The following is a 22,664-nucleotide window of genomic DNA, read 5'->3' on the forward strand; positions in this document are numbered from 1 at the left end:
AGATTTGCCCTTGGGAGTCCTCAACATTGACTTTGAAGCCCATGAGGTCTCATGGCTTCAGTTTAAACATGGGCAGCGAAACTTCCTGCCGATTATCACGTATCATCCTCCCTCAGCTGATGAATCATTATTCCTCCATGTTGAATATCACTTGGAAGAAGCACTGAGGGCTGCAAAGGCACAAAATGTGCTGTAGGTGTGGGATTTCAACGACCACCATCAAACGTGGCTCAGCAGCATCAATACTGGTCAAGTTGGTTAGGTCCTAAAGGACACAGCTGCTCGACTGCATCTCTAACAGGTGGTTAGGAAATCAACAAGAGGAAAACATACTTGACCTCATTCTTATCAACTACTGGCTGCAGATGCATCTATCCATGATGATATCAGCAAGAATAACCACTGCACTGTCTGTGGGGAGACAAAATCCAGTCTTCACATTGACAGCATTCTTCATCAAGTTGTGTAGTAGTACCACTGTGTGAAATGGGACAGATTTCGAACAGATCTAACAACTCAAGACTGGGCATCTATGAGACACTGTGGGCCATCAACAACAGCAATACTATGCTCCAACAGACCCTGTAAGGTGATGGCCTGGCAAATCTTTCACTCAACCATTATATCAAGCCAGGGGATCAACCCTGGTTCAATAGAGGGTGCAGGAAGGCATGCCAGAAGCAGCACCAGGCATGCCTAAAAATGAGGTATCAATTTGGTGAAGCTACAAAACAACTGCTTGCATGCATAAGAGATAGAGCTAAGCGATCCCACAACCAATGGATCAGATCTAAGCTCTGCAGTCCTGCCACATCCAATCATGAATGGTAGTGGACAATTAAAACAACACACTGAAGAAGGAGGATCTATAAAAATCCCCATCTTCAATGATGGAAGAGCCCAATATTTTAATCTTCAGCCAGAAGGTACTGAGTCAATGATCCATCTTGGCAACCTACAGTGGTTGACAATATCACAGATGCCAGTGTTTAGCCAAGTCAATTCACTCCACGTGATATCAAGAAATTGACAGTGGCACTGGATACTGCAAAGGTGATGGGCTCTGTCAATATTCCAACAATAGCACTGAAGACTTACGCTTCAGAATTTGCCACTCTGCTAGCCAAGCTCTTCCAGTGCAGTTACAACACTGACATACACCCAACAATGTGGAAAATTCCCCAAGTATGTCTTGTATGCTAAAAGCAGGACAAATCCAACCCAGCCAATTACTGCATCATCAGTTTCCCCTCGATCACCAGTAAAGTGATGGAAGGTGTCATCAACAGTACTATTAAGGAGCACCTGAGCTATCAAGCAGCACCAGTTTGGGTTCTACCAGGACTCCTCAGCTCCTGACCTCATTTGATTCAACATGGACTAAAATATTTAATACTACAAGTCAGGTGAGAGTGACAGCCCTTAACTTCGAGGCCGCATTTGACTGAATGTACCATCAAGGACCCTGAGCAAGACTAGTAGCTGTGAGTATCAGGAGGCGAAATCGCTAGGGAAGTCACTCTTGGCACACGTGAAGATGGTAAAAACAATGACTGCAGATGCTGGAAACCAGATTCTGGATTAGTGGTGCTGGAAGAGCACAGCAGTTCAGGCAGAATCCAAGTAGCTTCGAAATCGACTTTTCGGGCAAAAGCCCTTCATCAGGAATAAAGGCAGTGAGCCTGGAGCGTGGAGAGATAAGCTAGAGGATGGTGGGGGTGGGGAGAAAGTAGCATAGAGTACAATGGGTGAGTGGGGGAGGGGATGAAGGTGATAGGTCAAGGAGGAGAGGGTGGAGTGGATAGGTGGAAAAGAAGATAGGCAGGTAGGACAAGTCCAGGCAAGTCAAGGGGACAGTTACTGAGCTGGAGGTTTAGAACTAGGGTGAGGTGGGGGAAGGGGAAATGAGGAAACTGTTGAAGTCTACATTGATGCCCTGGGGTTGAAGTATTCCGAGGCGGAAGATGAGGCGTTCTTCCTCCAGGCGTTTGGTGGTGAGGGAGCGGCGGTGAAGGAGGCCCACGACCTCCATGTCCTCGACAGAGTGGGAGGGGGAGTTGAAATGTTGTTATAGTTATTGAAGGTCAGTCATCCAGTTTGAAGGCATTTCTGCAGGAATTTCTCAGGGTAGTGTCCTTAGCGCAACCATCTTCAGCTACTTTACCAATGGCCTTCTCTCCACCTTAAGGTCAGAAGTGGGAATGTTTGCCGATAATTGCACAACATGCAGCACCATTTGTAACTCACCAGATACAGAAGCAATGTTCAAATCAACAAAATCTCAACCATATTCAGGGTTGGGGCAACAGGCGGTAAGTAATGTTTGTGCCACACAAATACCAGACAATGACCATCTCCAATAGGGAACAATCTATCCATCACCCCCTGACAGTCAACTGTTACATCATCACTGAAACCCCCACTATCAACATCTTGGGGGTTACCACTGACAAGAAACTCAATTGGATTTGCCACATAAATACAATGACTACAAGGATAGGACAAAGGAATAGGAATACTCACCTTTTGACTCACAAGTCTGTCCACTATCTGCAAGGCACAAAGTCAGGAGCGACAGAATACTCCTCACTTGCTTGAATGAGTGAAGCATCAGTAACACTTAAGAAGCCTGACATCATCCAAGACAAAGTAGTCTGCTTGATCCTTGCCACGTCCACAAGCATCCACTCCATCCACCATCCTTGCTCAATAGCAGAGTGTGTACTATCTATAAAATATCTGTTTGCAGAATTCACCAAAGATCCAAGATCAAGAAATTGACAGTGGCACTGGATACTGCAAAGGTGATGGGCTCTGTCAATATTCCAACAATAGCACTGAAGACTTACGCTTCAGAATTTGCCACTCTGCTAGCCAAGCTCTTCCAGTGCAGTTACAACACTGACATATACTCAACAATGTGGAAAATTGCCCAAGTCTTATATGCTAAAAGCAGGACAAATCCAACCCAGCCAATTACTGCATCATCAGTTTCCCCTCGATCACCAGTAAAGTGATGAAAGGTGTCATCAATAGTACTATTAAGTAGCACCTGAGCTATCAAGCAGCACCAGTTTGGGTTCTACCAGGACTCCTCAGCTCCTGTACCCTCTAAATCCATGATCGTTTTCATCTAGAACGGTAAGTGCAGCAGATACATGATGACACCACCACCTGCAATTCCTCTCCAAGTCACTTAACATGCTGACTTGGAAATATATTACTGTTTGTTCACTGCTGCTGGGTCAAAGTCCCTAAGGGCATGTGGGTCTACTCAGAGTACATTGACTGCAGCAATCAAGAAAGCAGCTCACCACTACCTTCCCAAGGTCTACTAGGGACAGGCAATTAATGCTGGTCAGCCAGCGACTGGAATGTAGAAAAACTGCAGAAAGATATAGAACAGATGGATTTAGGAGTCCTTGTTCATGAACTGTAAAAAGCTGGCAAATGAGTTGTGTGTAACTGGGAAGGCAAATGGAATGTTGGCCTTTATTTCCAAAGGAAAGGAATGGAGTATAGAAGCAGGATGGTTTTGTTAAAACTTTACAAGTCATTAGTCTGACCACAGATGGAAGACTATGAAGAGTTTTAGGCCCCTGGTCTAAGAAAAGATATATTGGCACTGAAGGTAGTCAGAGAAGATCCATTGGATTGGTACTATGAAACATTAACTCTGCTTTGTCTCCACAAATGCTGTCAGACCTGCTAGTGTTTTCCAGTAATCTCTGTTTTGTGTGTGTTTCGAGCCACCTTTGAACAAAGGGAGATCCGTTATGCTAAACTGAGAACTAATGCTTTTCTCACAATCATCTCACAAGATGGACCATCAGCATTTGAAGTGCCTGATTTCATCACATGACAAACTGAAACTGGACGAATTACTTAAATGTACAATGTAGAGTTTATAGCTCACTCACTGTCTGACCTCCAAAAGAAATGCAGGATTCCTGGCTGAGTAGGTAGTCTGCCTCCTCCATTTCTGTCTCCAAGTTACTAGCTGGAAACATTGCTTTTTGTTTAAATATAAATCCTATCTTTGACTTAATCATAAAGGAGTTTTCTGTGGTTTATTTCTAAGTCTGAAACTCAAAAAAAAACGGTTTGGGTCACACATCCTGGTCAACTTCAACAAGGGACAGGAAGAAAAGGGAAAATCTTACATTAAATGCTACATTGCTGGCTTGAACTTAAGAGGGAAAAGGCAATCATAATTTAAATTCACTTCCATTTCCCCTTTGTCCATGATAGCATCATTCCAGGATTCTACAAAATAAAATTACAAGATTTCTCAGCAGCAAAGATGGAAACTGATATAGTTCCTACCTTCTCTAGTTTGACTGATGGAGCTCTGCCAAAACGATGTCCGACAGGACTGAATCCGCCTAACAAAAAGATAACACTGAAATGAGTTATAACCTTTGGTGAAGACAACAAAAGGTCCTTCATAAGTTCTCCCCGTTAAATGGTGCTTTTCACTAAAACATATTTCAAACTCAAATGTCTTGGTTAAAAAACTTGAATACAAATCTTGAATCTACTGTGGCACCTTAGGTTACAGCAGTGAGAAATAAACACAGTAGAGGATAGATGATATTATTTTTCCATAACATTAACTCAGTGCTGCAGCAATGTCTGATTTAGTTACTAAAATAACAGTACTCATCAAAATTTTAGCGCACTAGGCATTTTTTCACTACACATTTGAGAGTGCTACAAGCGTTTTTACCAGAACTTAAAGAAAATGCAAAGTGCACAAATTAAGGACAACTTTCTTGTCAATGGAGGACAATGCTAATGGAAACATTATTTTTATCAGCTTAAGTTTTAATCGCAGAATCTCTTGTTTCCTCTTGCTTATTCAGTGATGGATTAGTATGCACAATTTTGATTCAGATTAGATAAATATTGGTCCACTCCTGAAGTCTTTAGCATCACAGATTAATTGCAAATAATAGGAATATAGGAATGGAAATAGACCATTCAGTCCATCGAGCCTTCCTGGCCATTCAAAATCATCATAACTGATTGTACTCTTCAGTGCTTTTTACTCGCCCCATCTCTATAAGCCTGCATGCCATTGGAATCTGAAATTTATCAATCGTCACCTTCAATGTATTCAAAGACTTGCTTCCACAGCCCTGTGTACAGAATGCCAAAGATTAATAATCCCGAGTAAAAAAGTTTCTTCTCATCTCGGAACAAGATGGCATTACTCTCATTCTAAATTCTGCCCATAATTCTGATTTTGATTTGATTTGCTGTAGTCACATGTATCTAAGTACAATGAAAAGTTTTGTTTTGTAAGCAATAAAGGGATATCATAGTAGAAAAGGACATACTGATCATAGGGCGCTTAGATAGAGTGAGGCATTCAAGGTTATGGCATAAACAGGAGGTGCACAAAGCAAGATCAATATTGGCAAGATTAACATTATTCCTAACAAGGGGAAACATCCTTCCAACATTTACTTTGCCTATCCTCTTAAGTATTTTATAAGTTTCAATTAGACCACATCTTACTCTTCAAAACCCCAAAGAATACAGACCCATTTTGCCCAATCTATCTTCTGAAGACAGTCCTGCCATTTCAGAAACAAGTCTGCAAAACCTTCACTCCACTGCCTCCATGGCAATAATATCTTTTCTGAGACAAGAAAGTCAAACTTAGACACCGTACTCCAGATGCTGTCCAACCAAGTCCATATCCTGTACAATTGAAGCAAGACTGAACTACTCCTGTATATAGCACCTCTTGCAATAAAGGCCAATTTTCCATTAGCCTTACTAATATGTTGCTGCATCTGCTTGGTAGCCTTCTGTGACTTATTGACAAGTGCATCTCAGTCATTTTGCACCTCTACATATTCCAATCTCGTCATTCACAAAATATTCTGCACATCCATTCCTCCTATCAAAGTGGATGACCCCGCATATTTCCACATTATATTGCATGTGCCATTGTCTTCCCTGTGAACATCCTGTCATTCACAGATGTTTTACATCTTCCTCACAACTCACATTCCCTCCCAGCATTTACATTCGCAAATTTGAAAACATTACATTTGACCTCCAAATCTCCACCTCCAAAACCACTGATCTATATTGTGAACAATGGTGTCCAAGGATATATCCTTGTGGTTTCTGACTAGTCACATGCTGCCAATGTGAAAACAACTAATTTATTCCTACTTCCTGTTTCCTGTTAGCCAATCATTAATCCACATCGCCTGTCCCATGTGCTTTTCTATCAAATGCTTTCTGTAAATCTAAGTAAATGATGTAAGTAGTTGTAAGTAGTATTCAAGAATATCAAGAAAGCAATAAAAGCATGAATGCTATAATGGTTAAAGGATTTGACAATTATCAGAAAGATGTTGTGAAACTTGAAAGGGTTCAGAAAAGATTTACAAGGAGGTTGCCAGGGTTGGATGATTTGAGCTACAGAGAGAGGCTGAACAGGCTGGGGCTGTTTTCCCTGGAGCATCGGAGGCTGAGGGTGACCTTATAGAGGTTTACAAAGTTATAATGGGCATGGATAGGGTAAATAGGTAAAGTCTTTTCCCTGGGGTTGGGGAGTCCAGAACTAGAGGGCATAGTTTTAGGGTGAGAGGGGAAAGATATAAAAGAGACCAAAGGGGCAACTTTTTCACGCAGAGGGTGGTACGTGTATGGAATGAGCTGCCAGAGAAATTGGTGGAGGCTGGTACAATTGCAACATTTAAAAGGCATTTGGATGGGTATATGAATAGGAAGGGTTTGGAGGGATATGGGCTGGGTGCTATGTACTAAAGTACATGCTCAGCGCCCATTAAAACTCAACAAAGTAAGCAGTAGTTCTGGTTCTTTTTTTTTTAGATTAGATTACTTAAAGTGTGGAAACAGGCCCTTCGGCCCAACAAGTCCACACCAACCCGCTGAAGCGCAACCCACCCAGATCCATTCCCCTACCCCTAACACTACAGGCAATTTAGCATGGCCAATTCACCTACCCTGCACATTTTTTTTTGGACTGTGGGAGGAAACTGGAGCACCCGGAGGAAACCCACGCAGACACGGGGAGAATGTGCAAACTTCACGCAGTCAGTCACCTGAGGTGGGAATTGAACCCGGGTCTCTGGCGCTGTGAGGCAGCAGTGCTAACCACTGTGCCACCATGCCGCCCCATTTTGCAGGGCAATGCCTGCACCATTCAGTCAGTTGCCTGTTTTGGAATTTAAACTAAGCCTCACAATTAACTATTAGTCACCACTGGCTGGTGCATTATCCATGACAATGTCACTACCAGTTAGTTCCACTTACCACCAGTCATCAGTGTTCTCTCATGTAGCATGAATGTTGTTTTCCCAGCACAATCATATTCTTGCAAATTGTCATAGACTCAGAGAGGTATGCAGCAGTGAAACAGACCCTTTAGTCCAACTCATCCATGCCGACCAGATATCCTAAATAAATCTAGTCCCATTTGCCAGCATTTGGCCCATATCCCTCTAAACCCTTCCTATTCATGTACCCATTCAGATGCCTTTTAAATGCTGTAATTGTACTAGCCTCCACCATTTCCTCTGGCTGCTCATTCCAAACACGCATCACCATCTGAGTGAAAACATTGCCCCATAGATTCCTTTTAAATCTTTCCCCTCTCACTTTAAATCTATTCCCTCTAGTTTTGGACTCCCCCACCTCACCGAAAAGATCTTGTCTATTTAATCTGTCTATGCCACTTATGATTTTTAAAATCTCGATAAGATCACCCCTTCACCTCTGTTGCTTCAGGGAAAGTACCCCAGCCTATTCAGCCTCTCTATAACTCAAACCATGCAACCCTGGCTACATCCTTGTAAATGTCTTCTGAACACTTTCAAGTTTCACAACATCATTCCTACAGCATGGAGACCAGAATTACATGCAGTATTCCAATAATGACCAAATGAATGTCCTGTAGAGCTGCCACCACTCATGTTCATGGGAAGTGGGTGTCCCTGCCTGCGCCAGCACAAATTGTCCACCTTACATGTGTAGGAAGTTCCAGGATTTTCACCCAGTGACAATGAGGACAGCAATATGGTTATAGTTCAGAATGATGAGTGGTTGTGGGTAGAGGAAGTACTAAGGAGATTCGGTCAATTTCTGCAGTCCAGCTTCTAGATGGTATGCACTGTTATCACTGAATATTTGTGGTTGAAGGAGGGAATGTTTGCAGATGTGATGCTGATTAAGCAGGCTGCTTTGTTTTGTAAGGTGTCAAATATCTTGACTGTTATTGGAGTTGCAGTCCTCCAGGCAAGTGGAAAATATTCCATCACATTCTTGATTTGTGTTTTTTAGATAGTAGGCTTTTAGGAGTCAGGAGATGTTATAGTCGCTGCTACAGTCCTAGCTTCTGACTTGTTCTTGTAGCTACAGTATTTATACGGCTAGCCCAGTTTAGTTTCTGGTCAATGGAAACCCCTAGGATATTGTTAGAGGCAAATTCAATTATAGTAATCCATTGAATGTCAAGGTTAGATTCTCTCTTGCTGTCTGATCATTGCCTGGCATTTATGTGGTATGCATGTTATTTCCCACTTGTCAACCCAAATCTGGATATTATTTGTTGTATTTGGACATGGGCTGCTTCTTTAACTGAGGAGCAACAAATGATGCTGAACATTGTGCAATCCTCGGGAAACATCTGTACTTCTGATCTCGTGATGGAAGGGTGGTCATTGACGAAGTAGCCCCGAAAGCGGTTGGGCCTAGGACTGTAGCATGAGGAACTGCTGCAGAGATGTCTCACAGGTAAGGTGACTGATTGTTAACAACCTCAACCACCTACCGTTGTGCCAGAAATGACTCCAATCATCAGAGATGTTTTCCCTCAATTCTCATGGACTCCAGTTTTGTAGAGTGCCTTGATGGAACATTCTATCAAATGCAGCCATAATGTCAATGGCAGTCACTTGCTCCTCACCTGTAGAATTCAGCTGTTTTGTCCATTTATATCAAGGCTGTCATGAGGTTAGTAGCTGAGTGGCTTTGGCAGAAACCAAGTTGGACATCAGTGAACAAGTTATTATTAAGCAGAGCAAAGAATAGAGCTCTGTGTACTAACATATGCAACTTTCAGTACATGTAAATCTGTTACACTGCAAGCCCAAAATAACAGTTCTAAATTAATCATCAGCACAATTCTTCATACTTTAAGAGCTTTTTTAAACAAACGTCTTCCAATTGTGGATTCACATCAAATGTTAATTAGTTCACATCACATTATCTGTCTGCCATTACTAATTGATACATTCGCTATGATAATACCACAACCAATCAGAATTCACCTGCCAAAAAATCAACATTCTGTTCAGACATAGAATGATCATTTTTTTCTCTTCACATTGGTATTCTTGCCAATTGTCCTGATGAGTGCAAGATGAAAAGCTTCAACATAATGAGTCGTTCTTTCAACAATACTGAAATCTGTCCAACCAATGACTATAGAGGAACCTCGATTATCTGAATATCAATTATTCAAATATCAGATTATCCAAAAGAGATCTTGAGTTCCCGATAGAAACATTACATCAAAGAACTGTTTCAACTCCGATCGCATCTTTTGTTTACAGGTACCATGATTAAAAACAAACTCGGCTCACTGAAATGCTGCCGAGAACAGTCCTGTACAGTCCAGGCACTGTCTCCAAATAACTGACTTCCTGCCCTCTCTCTCTCCCCTTCCCAAACACTTTCCCTGGAGTTCTACACAGAGGTGTATCCTAAACCCCTTTCCTCAGATAATCTCTCCAACATTGTCCTGTACAGGGTAGAGGTGGAACTTGTCAAAAAGTTAGGGTAAAAAGTTGTGTGCATATGTGCATGTGTGTGTGTGCGCTACCTGGAGACTTACCCCACAAAGGCAGCAGCAGTCTTACTACTGGTGCAGCCAGGGGGCTGGGGTGCTGACGGGGTTTGGATGGTGGGTGGGGATGGATGGAGGGGGGGGGGGGGGGGCGTGTTGGACCGTTTTGGGGATGGGCGGGGCGGGCGAGGTTTGGGGGGGGCAGGGTGGAAGCAGACAGGGTTGAGAGGGGAGGGGTTGGGGAGAGCGGACGGGATTTCGGAGGGGCGGGATGTGGGGTGGGGGTGGGGGTGGGGCTGGGGGTGGGGGTGGACAGGGTTGGGTGGCGGGTAGGGTTTAGGGAGCAGATGGGGTTGGGGCGGGTGGGGTTTGGGGGGGCAGGGTGGGAGCGGACGGGATTGGGGGCGAGCAGGGCGTGGGGGTGGGTTGGAGGGCAGGTGGGGCTCGCGCGCGGTGTGCTACTGCTGCAGCCTAGTCTCCTGAACAGGGAGCAGACTTCACAGAAAACTCTGAGCCCCAGAGGGAATCAATTAACCGAATACGCAATTATTTGAACAAGATGGTGCCTTCCCATCTCGTTCGGATAATTGAGATTCCTCTGTATTTATAAATTTTCTTTCCATCTTCAAGACCAACTTCTTCATTGATGCCACCTGATTCAAGCAAGCAAATACTGATTTGTTGGTCAAAACCAACTCAATGTCATCAAATGTGAATGATGTAAATCTCCTTCTTTATGGAAAGGTCCTAGGGAGTGTTGCTGAACAAAGAGGCCTTGGAGTGCAGGTTCATAGCTCCTTGAAAGTGGAGTCGCAGGTAGATCGGATAGTGAAGAAGGTGTTTGATTTGCTTTCCATTATTGGTCAGAGTATTGAATACAAGAGTTGGGAACACATGTTGCGAATGTACAGGACATTGGTTAGGCCACTGTTGGAATATTGCCTGCAATTCTGGTCTCCTTCCTATCGGAAAGATGTTGTGAAACTTGAAAGGGTTCAGAAAAGATTTACAAGGAGGTTGCCAGGGTTGGAGGATCTGAGCTACAGGGAGAGGCTGAACAGGCTGGGGCTGTTTTCCCTGGAGCGTCGGAGGCTGAGGGGTGATGTTATAGAGGTTTACAAAATTATGAGGGGCATGGATAGGATAAATAGACAAAGTATTTTCCCTGGGGTTGGGGAGTCCAGAACTAGAGGGCATAGGTTTAGGGTGAGAGGGGAAAGATATAAAAGAGACCTAAGGGGCAACTTTTTCACGCAGAGGGTGGTACGTGTATGGAATGAGCTGCCAGAGGATGTGGTGGAAGCTGGTACAATTGCAACATTTAAGAGGCATTTGGATGGGTATATGAATAGGAAGGGTTTGGAGGGATGTGGGCCGGGTGCTGGCAGTTGGGACTAGATTGGGTTGGGATATCTGGTCGGCATGGACGGGTTAGACCGAAGGGTCTGTTTCCATGCTGTACATTTCTATGGCTCTATGCTGTCAGATGGGTAATTACTAATCTAATACAACATTTTGACAAAGGGACAACAAAACTACTACTATTTTTCCTTTCATGTGGTGTTAATTCACCATGTGCAGGCCCAAATTACAAAATCACAGAATGGAAGATACAAACTTTAATGGTAAAAAAGCAATATATTTATATAAACTTCAGTTGGCTTGACAGTGACTGACAAAGTAATAGCTTAATATCAATGTTGAGATTACATTTGAAAACGTGTTCGTGATGTAGTCAGGCTACTTCAATTTTACTGCAACCTTGTAACATTTCTAAATAGCTATTCAAATTTCTAAAAAGAAATACAATACAATAGAAGTATCAATGCAACACAATGCTAACACAGTACAACATTAAGAGGAACTATTCTGTAAATAAACATTTGCCATTAAAAGGTTTATCTCAGTTGAGCAGAGCTTCTTTTTACTTTGTTCCTTCTTTTTCTCCAGGCTTTTCTCGTCTTTATTTTATTTGACTTACCTCTTGATGAAGAGCTTGGTTGCAGCATTGGTGGCCAGTAGGCCCAGCATCATGGACTTGTGTAGGCCCGGCAGCGCAGACTCGTGGCAGTGATGTTGAAGACAGTTTGGGTTCCCAATGGCTTCAGCATTGTCAAGGTAGTCCTAGTGCCGACTCATGGCTGCTGAGACAAAGGTTTGGTTCCCGAAGACACCTGATCCAGCGCAGATTCAAGGAGGCGGCGATGGAGATGAGTTTGAGCCCAACAGGAGACACGGCGTCATCAGCAGTGGTTGAATAGGTGAGGTGGGCCCAGGGCAGACTCATGGCAGTGGTGAAGTCAGGTTTGAGCCTGTGAAATATCGGGCGGCATCAGTGGCATTTGCACTGGTGAGGTCCAGCATGGACCCATAGTGGCAGGGACGTTGGTGGAGGCGAGATGCCACTGAAGAGTGATGACTTTCATTCCAGCTGTGGCTGAGCAGCAAAGGATACCATGACTGGCAACTAGGCCCATGACGGAGCACTTAAAAAGGACTGTAATCTTGGAAAATTTTTCTTTATTTCTTTAATTTTCTATCTTTAACCTCTACATTTTGGTTTATCTTTCTGCATTTTAAATGGCGCTGGACAGTGGTGACACTATTCGGTACTTTTCACTGTATTTTTGAAAAAAGATACACGTGACAATAAACACAGCAAATTAATCAAATCAATAAAACTACCTTTGAAGCAGTCTATGGTTATATGGAGAATAATTATTATAAATGCTGTGGCTACAAAAGTGAGTAAGATGCTGAGAATTCTGTGGTAAATAACTCACCATCTGTCTCCCTAATCTCAAGCATCTATAAAGATGCACGTCAGGGTGCGATGAAATACTCTCCACTTGCATGTTTGACTGCAGTTCCAACAACACTCAAAAAGCTATACATCATCAAGATCAAAGCAATCAGTTTGATCAGCATCATACTGAACACCTTAAGTATTCATTCCCTCCACCACAGGTGCACCATTGTAGCTGGATGTATCTTCAATAATATGTAGTGCAACAACTTCCCGATGTTTCTTTGAAAGCACGTTTCAAACATATATTCTTTGCTTAGACACCTTGGAACACCACACCTTCAAGTTCCTCTTAAGTCACACAATATCCTGATTTGTAGAACTTCTCACTTTTTCTTCACTGTTGCTGAGTCAAATTCCTGGAACTTTCTTCCTAACAAAATTGGGGGTGTCCTGACATCAAACAGACTGCAGTGGATCAATAGGCAACTCACGATCACCTTTATGGAGGCAATGAAAAATGGGCAATAAATGCTGGCCTAGCTGGAGGCCTTCTCAAGTCTTCTGTTTTCCTTAAGCTTGTATACTATTACAAAGCAAAATTCAAGAGTATGATGGAATACTCTCCAATAAGGTAAAACAATGACTGCAGATGCTGGAAACCAGATTCTGGATTAGTGGTGCTGGAAGAGCACAGCAGTTCAGGCAGCATCCAAGTAGCTTCGAAATTGACGTTTCGGGCAAAAGTCCTTCATCAGGAATAAAGGCAGTGAACCTGAAGCGTGGAGAAATAAGCTAGAGGAGGGTGGGGGTGGGGAGAAAGTAGCATAGAGTACAATGGGTGAGTGGGGGAGGGGATGAAGGTGATAGGTCAAGGAGGAGAGGGTGGAGTGGATAGGTGGAAAAGAAGATAGGCAGGTAGGAAAAGTATGGACAAGTCATGGGGACAGTTACTGAGCTGGAAGTTTAGAACTAGGGTGAGGTGGGGGAAGGGGAAATGAGGAAACTGTTGAAGTCCACATTGATGCCTTGGGGTTGAAGTGTTCCAAGGCGGAAGATGAGACGTTCTTCCTCCAGGTGTCTGGTGGTGAGGGAGCGGCGGTGAAGGAGGCCCAGGACCTCCATGTCCTCGGCAGAGTGGGAGGGGGAATGGGAGGGGGAAATTTCAACGGGGCGGTGTGGTTGATTGGTGCGGGTGTCCCGGAGATGTTCCCTAAAGCGCTCTGCTAGGAGGCGCCCAATCTCCCCAATGTAGAGGAGACCGCATCGGGAGCAACAGATACAATAAATGATATTAGTGGATGTGCAAGTAAAACTTTGATGGATGTGGAAGGCTCCTTTAGGCCCTTGGATAGAGGTGAGGGAGGAGGTGTGGGCGCAGGTTTTACAGTTCCTGTGGTGGCAGGGGAAAGTGGCAGGGGAAAGTGCCAGGATTGGAGGGTAGGTTGTTTGGGGGCGTGGACCTGACCAGGTAGTTGCGGAGGGAACGGTCTTTGCGGAAGGCGGAAAGGGGTGGGGAGGGAAATATATCCCTGGTAGGGGGGTCTGTTTGGAGGTGGCGGAAATGTCGGTGGATGATTTGGTTTATGCGAAGGTTGGTCGGGTGGAAGGTGAGCACCAGGGACATTCTGTCCTTGTTACGGTTGGAGGGGTGGGGTCTGAGGGCGGAGGTGCGGGATGTAGACGAGATGCGTTGGAGGGCATCTTTAACCATGTGGGAAGGGAAATTGCGGTCTCTAAAGAAGGAGGCCATTTGGTGTGTTCTGTAGTGGAACTGATCCTCCTGGGAGCAGATCCGGCGGAGGCGGAGGAATTGGGAATACGGGATGGTATTTTTACAAGAGGTAGGGTGGGAAGAGGTGTAATCCAGGTAGCTGTTGGAGTCGGTGGGTTTGCAAAAAATGTCAGTGTCAAGTCGGTCGTCATTAATGGAGATGGAGAGGTCCAGGAAGGGGAGGGAGGTGTCAGAGATGGTCCAGGTAAATTTAAGGTCAGGGTGGAATGTGTTGGTGAAGTTGATGAATTGCTCAACCTCCTCGTGGGAGCACGAGGTGGCGCCAATGCAGTCATCAATGTAGCGGAGGAAGAGGTGGGGAGTGGTGCCGGTGTAATTACGGAAGATCAACTGCTCTACGTAGCCAACAAAGAGACAGGCATAGCTGGGGCCCATACGTGTGCCCATGGCCAACCCTTTGGTCTGGAGGAAGTGGGAGGATTCAAAGGAGAAATTGTTAAGGGTGAGGACCAGTTCGGCCAAACGAATGAGAGTGTTGGTGGAAGGGTACTGTTGGGGACGTCTGAAGAGGAAAAAAACGGAGGGCTTGGAGGCCCTGGTCATGGCGGATGGAGGTATAGAGGGATTGGATATCCATGGTGAAGATGAGGCGTTGGGGGCCAGGGAAACGGAAGTCTTGGAGGAGGTGGAGGGCGTGGGTGGTGTCTCGAACGTATGTGGGGAGTTCCTGGACTAGGGGGGATAGGACAGTGTCGAGGTAGGTAGAAATGAGTTCAGTGGGGCAGGAGCATGCTGAGACAATGGGTCGGCCAGGGTGGTCAGGCTTGTGGATCTTAGGAAGGAGGTAGAACCGGGATTCCCGGACTATGAGGTTGGAAGCTGTGGGTGGGAGATCTCCTGAGGTGATGAGGTTCTGTATGGTCTGGGAGATGATGGTTTGGTGATGGGGTTGGGTCATGGTCGAGGGGGCAGTAGGAAGAGGTGTCCTCGAGTTGACGTTTGGCTTCAGCGGTGTAGAGGTCAGTGCGCCAGACTACCACTGCGCCCCCTTTATCCGCTGGCTTGATGGTGAGGTTGGGATTGGAGCAGAGGGATTGGAGGGCTGCGCGTTGTGAGGGTGAGAGGTTGGAGTGGGGGAGGGGGGTAGACAGGTTGAGGCGGTTAATGTCCCGGCGGCAGTTGGAAATGAAGAGGTCGAGGGCAGGTAATAGGTCAGCGCGGGGTGTCCAGGTGGATGCAGTGTGTTGGAGGTGGGCGAAGGGGTCCTCGGAAGGTGGGCGGGAGTCCTGATTGTGAAAGTAAGCTCGGAGGCGGAGGCGAGGGAAGAATTGTTCAACATCATGGCGTGTATTAAATTCATTGATGCGTGGACGGAGGGGGATGAAGATGAGTCCTTTGCTGAGGACTGATCGTTCGTCCTCAGTGAGGGGGAGGTCTGGGGGGATGGTGAAAACTCGGCAGGGCTGGGAACTGGGATCTGGTGTGGGTGTAGAGCTGGGAGTGGGGGCGGAACCTGTAACTGGAGTGGGTGTGATGGTGGGGGGGAATGGGGGTGGAGTCATGAGCAGGGGTAGTGTTCCCCTTGGGGTTCTGGGGGGTGGGGATAGTGACAGTGGGGTCTGTGGGGGGCATGTCAGCATCCACTCCACCCTCTCCTCCTTGACCTATCAGCTTCATCCCCTCCCTCACTCACCCATTGTACTCTATGCTACTTTCTCCCCACCCCCACCCTCCTCTAGCTTATCTCTCCACGCTTCAGGCTCACTGCCTTTATTCCTGATGAAGGGCTTTTGCCCAAAACGTCGATTTCGAAACTACTTGGATGCTGCCTGAACTGCTGTGCTCTTCCAGCACCACTAATCCAGAATATTCTCCAATAGCCTAAGTTGGTGCATCTCCAACAATATCCAGGGCAAAACGTCCACTTGATTAGCATCTCATCCACTGCCTTTAGCATTTATTTCCTTCACTACTGATGCACAGTTGCAGTAGCATGTGTGACCCACAAGATTCATTGTCGTTACGTCATCAAAGCTGCTTTGACATCGCCTTCCAAACCTCTAACATCCATAAGAATAAGACCACAACTCCCTCCAAGTTCCCTTCCAAGCACACTCCATACTAACTTCGAAGTGTTGCTATGTCAAAATCTGGGACTCACTCCCTAAGAGCACCGTGGGTGTCCTACACCTCAAAGTCCAAGAAGGCAGCTCACCACCATCTTTCTCAGGTCATGCAGGGATCGGCAGTAAATGCTGTCCGAGCCAGGGACTCCCACATCCCATGAACAATTTTCTAAAACTATGTTGCAATCTTAGGGAGTGATTGAGGTGTTAGTTTATTCTATTGTGATTATGTTTCATGGTTCATTTTATTCTAAATCTGAGAATATGCTGTTTTCAGAAATGTTACAGTCTGTGCCTGAAATAAAAAATTTGTATATCTAAGGCTACAAAATGATATTGCCCTGCATTCTTAAATTAGTTCAGGTCAGTTAGAAGTCAGGCTTGAGGATGCCCTGACTTTTGCCATGTCCTTCAGCTCGAATAAATTTTGTCCTGTTATGTAGCTGGACATGCAAGCTGATAATAGTATGACAAGAGCAAGACGGATCTCGGGCCTTGGTGAATCATGGGACTGACAGCAGACCTTCTTTCCTAATAAAGATTAAGAATGAAATGGGTGTGCTGAAGAGGGAAATATGCTGAGGTGGAGGTTGGTTGGGTGCAGAAAAAGAATTAGAGAAAAAAAAGAAAAATTAAATTAAAAGTAGGATAAAAGAGAAGAAGGATACATTTAAAAAGACAATATTTTAATTTTGCAAACCTTTACACAAAATTCACAAGTTACTGAAAGGAAACTGCACAGTTTCACTTATTCCTTTTCTGGGGTAGAGAAAGTGCATAACAATGCAAGAACATGATTTGTTATGTAAAGGATATTTAAATAGTTAAATACTAAGCCAACTTCATGAAACTCTCAAAAATAAGACCGTAAGACAGGGAAGCAAAATTAGGCTATGCAGCCCATCAAGGTCTGCTCCACCATTCAATGTGACCATGGTTTATCTGACAATCCCCAACACCACTTTCCTATCTTTTCTCCTTAACTCTTGATTCCCTTAGAGATAAAAAATTGGTCTATTTCAGCCTTGAATTAGCCTAATGCCCAAACCTCAACAACCCTCTGTGATAAAGTAGTCCAAAGAATCACAACCCTCTTAGAAAAGAAATTCCTCCTTGTCTCGGTATTAAATGTACAAACCCTTATTCTGAGATTATGTCCTCTAGTCTTAGACTCTCCCACAAGAGGAAACAAACTTTCTGGATCTGCCCTATCAGGTCCTCTAAGAATCTTCTAGTGCCTTCCACTGCGAAGACTGGTGCAAAGAATTTATTCAACTCCTCTGCTATTTCCTGGTTCCTTGTTATTATTTCCACAGCCTCATTAGCACTGAATGGGCCTATGTTCACTTTGGCTTCTCTTTCTTTTTATATATTAAAGAAGCTCTGGTAGTCAGTGATGATATTACTTGAAAGTTTACTTCTAAGTTTATTTCCTCCTTTTTTTTAAGTTGTCTTTCATTGATTTTTAAAGTTTTCCCAATCTTTTGTATCACCACTAATACTCGCCACATTGTACGTTATTTTTCTTTCAATCTGATACTATCCTTAACTTCTCTGGTTAACCATAGTTGATTAATCGCTTTCCTATGATCATTCTTCCTTAAAATGAACAGACATTTTCATTAGGCTAATTGTAGAGCACTGCAAACCATCCAGCCACTTGTCACAGTTCACAGATCATAGAGCATCTCTTTCTCACAAGTGCTAAGATTTATGCATTAAGATTTGTAAGTATGATTTACATTTATTGGTAATTTGGCGTCAAATTCTGAGCTAAAGAATTTTAAATAACAATTTCTGATTATTAAGTAAATAGACAGTGAGTTTTAGATTAGATTAGATCCAATTCCTTACAGCATGGATACAGGCCCTTCTGCCCAACAAGTCCACACCGACCCTCTGAAGAGTAACTCACCCAGACCCCTATTGCCCTACCCTATATTTACCCCGGACTAATGCACCTAACACTATGGGCAATTTAGCATGGCAAATTCACCCTCCTGCACATTGTTGGATTGTGGGAGGAAACCCACGCAGACATGGGGAGAATATGCAAACTCCACACTGACAGTCACCTGAGGCAGGAATCAAAACTGGGTTGCAGGCACTGTAAGGCAAAAGTGCTAACTACTGCTTCACCATGCCACCCAGTTGTTGAAATTATTAAGTGGTTGCAATCATTGAAGTAAACAGATTGATAGGAGTATACTTATTTTGGAGTTTAACGCTTGTTCATTCATTTTAAAATTTGGTTTGAATCATTTGCAGATTTGTGGCATCACAGGAGGCATGTTATTACAGGAATTGCTGTAAAAAAGCACATTGCGTCTGGCAGCATCCGTGGAGAGAAAGTGGAATTAAGTGTTTCAGGTCTAGTGACCCTTCTTCATAATGCCTCTCGCCTGCTCTTGTATTTATTTGGCCAATCGGTACAATTTCTGGTCAACTGGAATCTCCGGGAAGCTGACAGTGGGGATTCAGTGAGGGTAATATAATTGAATGTCAAGTGTTAAATGATTAGATTTTCTCTTGTTGGAGACAGTAATTATCTGGCACTTGTGTGGTGACAATGTTACTTGCCACTTGTCAGGCCAATTCCACATGCTGTCCAGATTTTGTTGCATAGGGATACAGTTGGAATCTGAGGATTTGTGAATTGTGTTGAACATTGTACAATCAATTAATATCCTCACTTTTGATTCACAAGAAAAGGTCATTGATGAAGAAGCTTAAGATCACTGAGCCCAGGACACTACCCTAAGGACTTTCTGCAGCAATGACCTGGAATTTTAATGACTGATCTATAACGTCTACCACCTTCCTTTGTGCCAGGTATGAATCCAACCAATGGAGAGTCGTCCAACTCACCCTCCTGAATTCCAATGATTGAAGCTTTGCAAGGACTCCTTAACATCACACTCAAAGAAGTACAGCTCTGATGTAAAGGGCAGTATTTCTCATCTCATTTCTAGATGTCAGTTCTTTTGAACATCAGCGAGGAGGTTATTTCTTGTGCTGCTTCATAGCAATATTTGTCTTCTACCACTTTGTTGATGTGCGATAACAGCTGTTGCTGCTACGTACAGGAAAGTTTAAGCAAACTAATTTTAAACAAGGATTAATCTAATTGATTCCCTTAATGGGTTTAATTGAAATGTCTGCCATACCCATTTTTAATTTTATTCCCCTTTTAAATTCATGATCCATTGACATATTCAAGAAAATATGGCAATATTTGCTGTCAGATACCAGTCTTGTAAAAATGTTTGGCTGTCCAGACAATTCAGTTTGAGTAGTGTTTCTGGACTGCTGAGCTGAATTTAGTTGACTTGACAGGTTGGGGTGGACTCATGCTCTTAATCAAAAATATCTTAATTCTCCACAGGAGTTTTCTCATTTGTTCACTAACTTCAGAGGAAATGCCATGGAATCCGTGGTAAAACAGTCCTTCCACCAAAATTATGGTGGACAATGTCTTAATCATTCACCCCTTGATTCTGATCTAAAAATACTCACAAGTGCTTGTTTTTCCTCTTAGTATATTCTATATTTCTTGTAGAAATTTAAGGATCATAAGTATAGTTATGCACTGAATAACAAGCTTAAAACCTGTCATTTTTTGTTATTTTTACTTGAATAATACTTTTAGTACACTTAGAATTAAATGGACTACCATTTCTTTATGCACACTTGCTCGAGTTATATTCTCAAATAGCAAAGATATCAAAATCTATACAATATATTGGTTAATCTCTCAAGAAAACATATTACAATCATGGGAGGAGAGTTTGAGCAATGGGTAGCCCTGATACTCCCATCATGAGATTATACAGCCATGTTTTCACGCAATAAACTTTACAAGCTGCCATAAATGTTTTAAAAGAAAGGTTTTGTATTCAGTTTCCACTCATCTGTAAAACCGATGCTCTGGATTTTGGCATCCCTTACCTATTCGAAGCTATAGCTTTATTGCAAGCCCAAACTATCTCACAAATATTCTATCAATATGATACAGTTCAAATCTTCGGTCACCATCATTTAGTTTGATTTTCATAACTACAGTGTTTAACATGCACTGTCTCGCAATAAACAGAACTACAGACTGATGAACTGTGCTTGCAACTGAATCGCTATCATTTTACATTCTTCATATGCATTTAGAAATTTGCAATGCAAAACACTTCAGGCTACAGAAAATGGCCAGTCATTGCTTGCACCTTAGCAGCGCTTCAGTTTCAAAATCTGTCATCTATCTGTGACTAAAAGTATTTAGTTTTAAAAAAATCCCTTGCTACATTCACAAAATAAAACCATTTATTTTAAATTATTATGCTTATGACACTTGAACTTTATCTGGCAGAAAACTTAAAAACATATTTTTCAAGTTGAAGGAAGAGGTAATGTAGCTCACCTTAATAAGGTGCAGTTCACTGCAATTATTGCCTGTTATACCCAAATCAGTCTCCCTTGACTCATCACTTTCAGACTGAAATCATTAATTATGTTTTGATAAAACTGCTAGGAAATTATAGACTATCAGCAACTAAGAATCCCAACACAGGATTACTTAACTATAACAAAATAAATGTAGGAGGAAAACAAACTTCAATGTGCATGTTGGGGGGGGGGGGGCACGGGTGGGGGGGGGGGGGGGGGGGGTTATTGAGATGAATAGATAGGATGGTCCTTATTTCCTGTTCCCATTGTGATTTTGGCTTGCAGTTCACAGAGACATGATAGATAATGCACAGTATTAGTTAAATATTTCCATTACTCATGTTTTTATAAAATACTTCCATGCCGAAATACACTTGGTCATAAAACAGAAAACATTTTGATCCAGTCCCCAATTCAGTTGATGGATTGAAAATCTAACCATATTAGAGTTACTACATCATTTGCATTTGCAGAACAATTTATTTTGTTCTCCTTGTTAGGATATACTTATTGCTGAGTCTACTTTCATTTTGAGTAAAACTGATCTGTTTCATAAAGATTCTTTGCAACAAGGACAAATATGATTCAGAGAAATCTGCTTGAAACATAAAGAAGGTAATAAATGGGCAAAAATGGAATCTCAAAACTCAACAGAAACCCACAAAAGAAGGTTTTTCAGATTCACTTCCAAATGTCATGTAACACAAAACCTTAAAGACAAAGCAGTTTTAACCCCACAAACAGTGCACATTAAGGTAAAGGGCAATACACTGCTGTAAAGCAGACACTCTAGAAATAACTAAAATCCAATAATATTGATAGAAAGTGGTTGTCTTGGTTGATTCTGCAGAGCGCATCCTTGAATTTCTAATGTTGGTTTCCGTTTTTGCCTGGTGAACTCTGATGAGATCATTTCTACCAAGTCAGCTCTACAACGATTTTAATACAGTTTGCAAATGAGTAAGTGCATGAGAACTTTTTCCAGCTGACTTTTGTGAAGCTTAAAGTCTATTTGGTTCACATCAAAACTCTCAAGTTCTTGCCTCAGTGCATTCAGACCCAACTGCTGATTCACGCTGCACCAGATAGGAGAGCTGAACTATAAAACTGTGTTCTTTTCATTAACGAGGTCTATTTACACCTCTACCCATCATATATTCCACCCATCCCTCATTGCCTTGGTTGCTGAAACATTCATTTGAACCAGTCTAAACCACAGAGGCCAGTATTCCATTTTGCTGATTTCATTGAGTCCCCTATCAACCAACACACAAACTCAAAATGATTGTTCCCTTTGATAAATTATCCACAGTTTCTCCATTCATACCTCCACATTCTCCTTTATGCTTTGGAGACTTCACATCTCTTGGTATCTTATTCCTGTTGTTCTGCCATTTGCTCATTACAACTCTACCTTTAAAAATCTCAAACATGCTATATTTTCAGACATGTCTAATGCAAGTTCTCCTAACGCTTCTAATATTTGCGGCTGTTTCCCCTTGTGAAGTAGACTGACACATTTGATAGTGCTTAAGTAGCTATACAAATACAAGGTGTAACTATTGATGAAATAAACATAAGCTAATACCCATATTTTTGGCACTCTCTTAAGTAAGGAAATGTGCACAGCCACAAAACACTGAGCACTGTGATAGCCTTTCACGAGGAAATCAGCACCATTATGATGTTCTATAATGATAGGATAGGATAACAATGTTAATGCAAATAATGCTAAGGCACAAAAACAATGTCTGCTAGCAAGTGATGGAATAGCGCAGGTCCTTA

General features: G+C 43.0%; 1 protein-coding gene across 4 annotated transcripts in view; it reads right to left on the reverse strand.

The window, feature by feature from the left end:
- The window catches only part of ahi1 (Abelson helper integration site 1), a 260,111-nt gene that overhangs the window by 59,679 nt on the left and 177,768 nt on the right, over positions 1-22,664 (reverse strand). For 3 of the 4 annotated variants that reach the window (XM_072554134.1, XM_072554114.1, XM_072554123.1), the window contains one exon: positions 4,327-4,385. The exons of the other annotated variant lie outside the window; for it this stretch is intronic. In XM_072554134.1, coding sequence (XP_072410235.1) covers positions 4,327-4,385 — 59 coding nt within the window. The remainder of the gene's footprint in view (positions 1-4,326; positions 4,386-22,664) is intronic. 4 annotated transcript variants of the gene reach the window in all.

This window comes from Chiloscyllium punctatum, chromosome 3, assembly GCF_047496795.1.
Source record: "Chiloscyllium punctatum isolate Juve2018m chromosome 3, sChiPun1.3, whole genome shotgun sequence".
In the NCBI taxonomy this organism is placed as follows: Eukaryota; Metazoa; Chordata; class Chondrichthyes; order Orectolobiformes; family Hemiscylliidae; genus Chiloscyllium; species Chiloscyllium punctatum.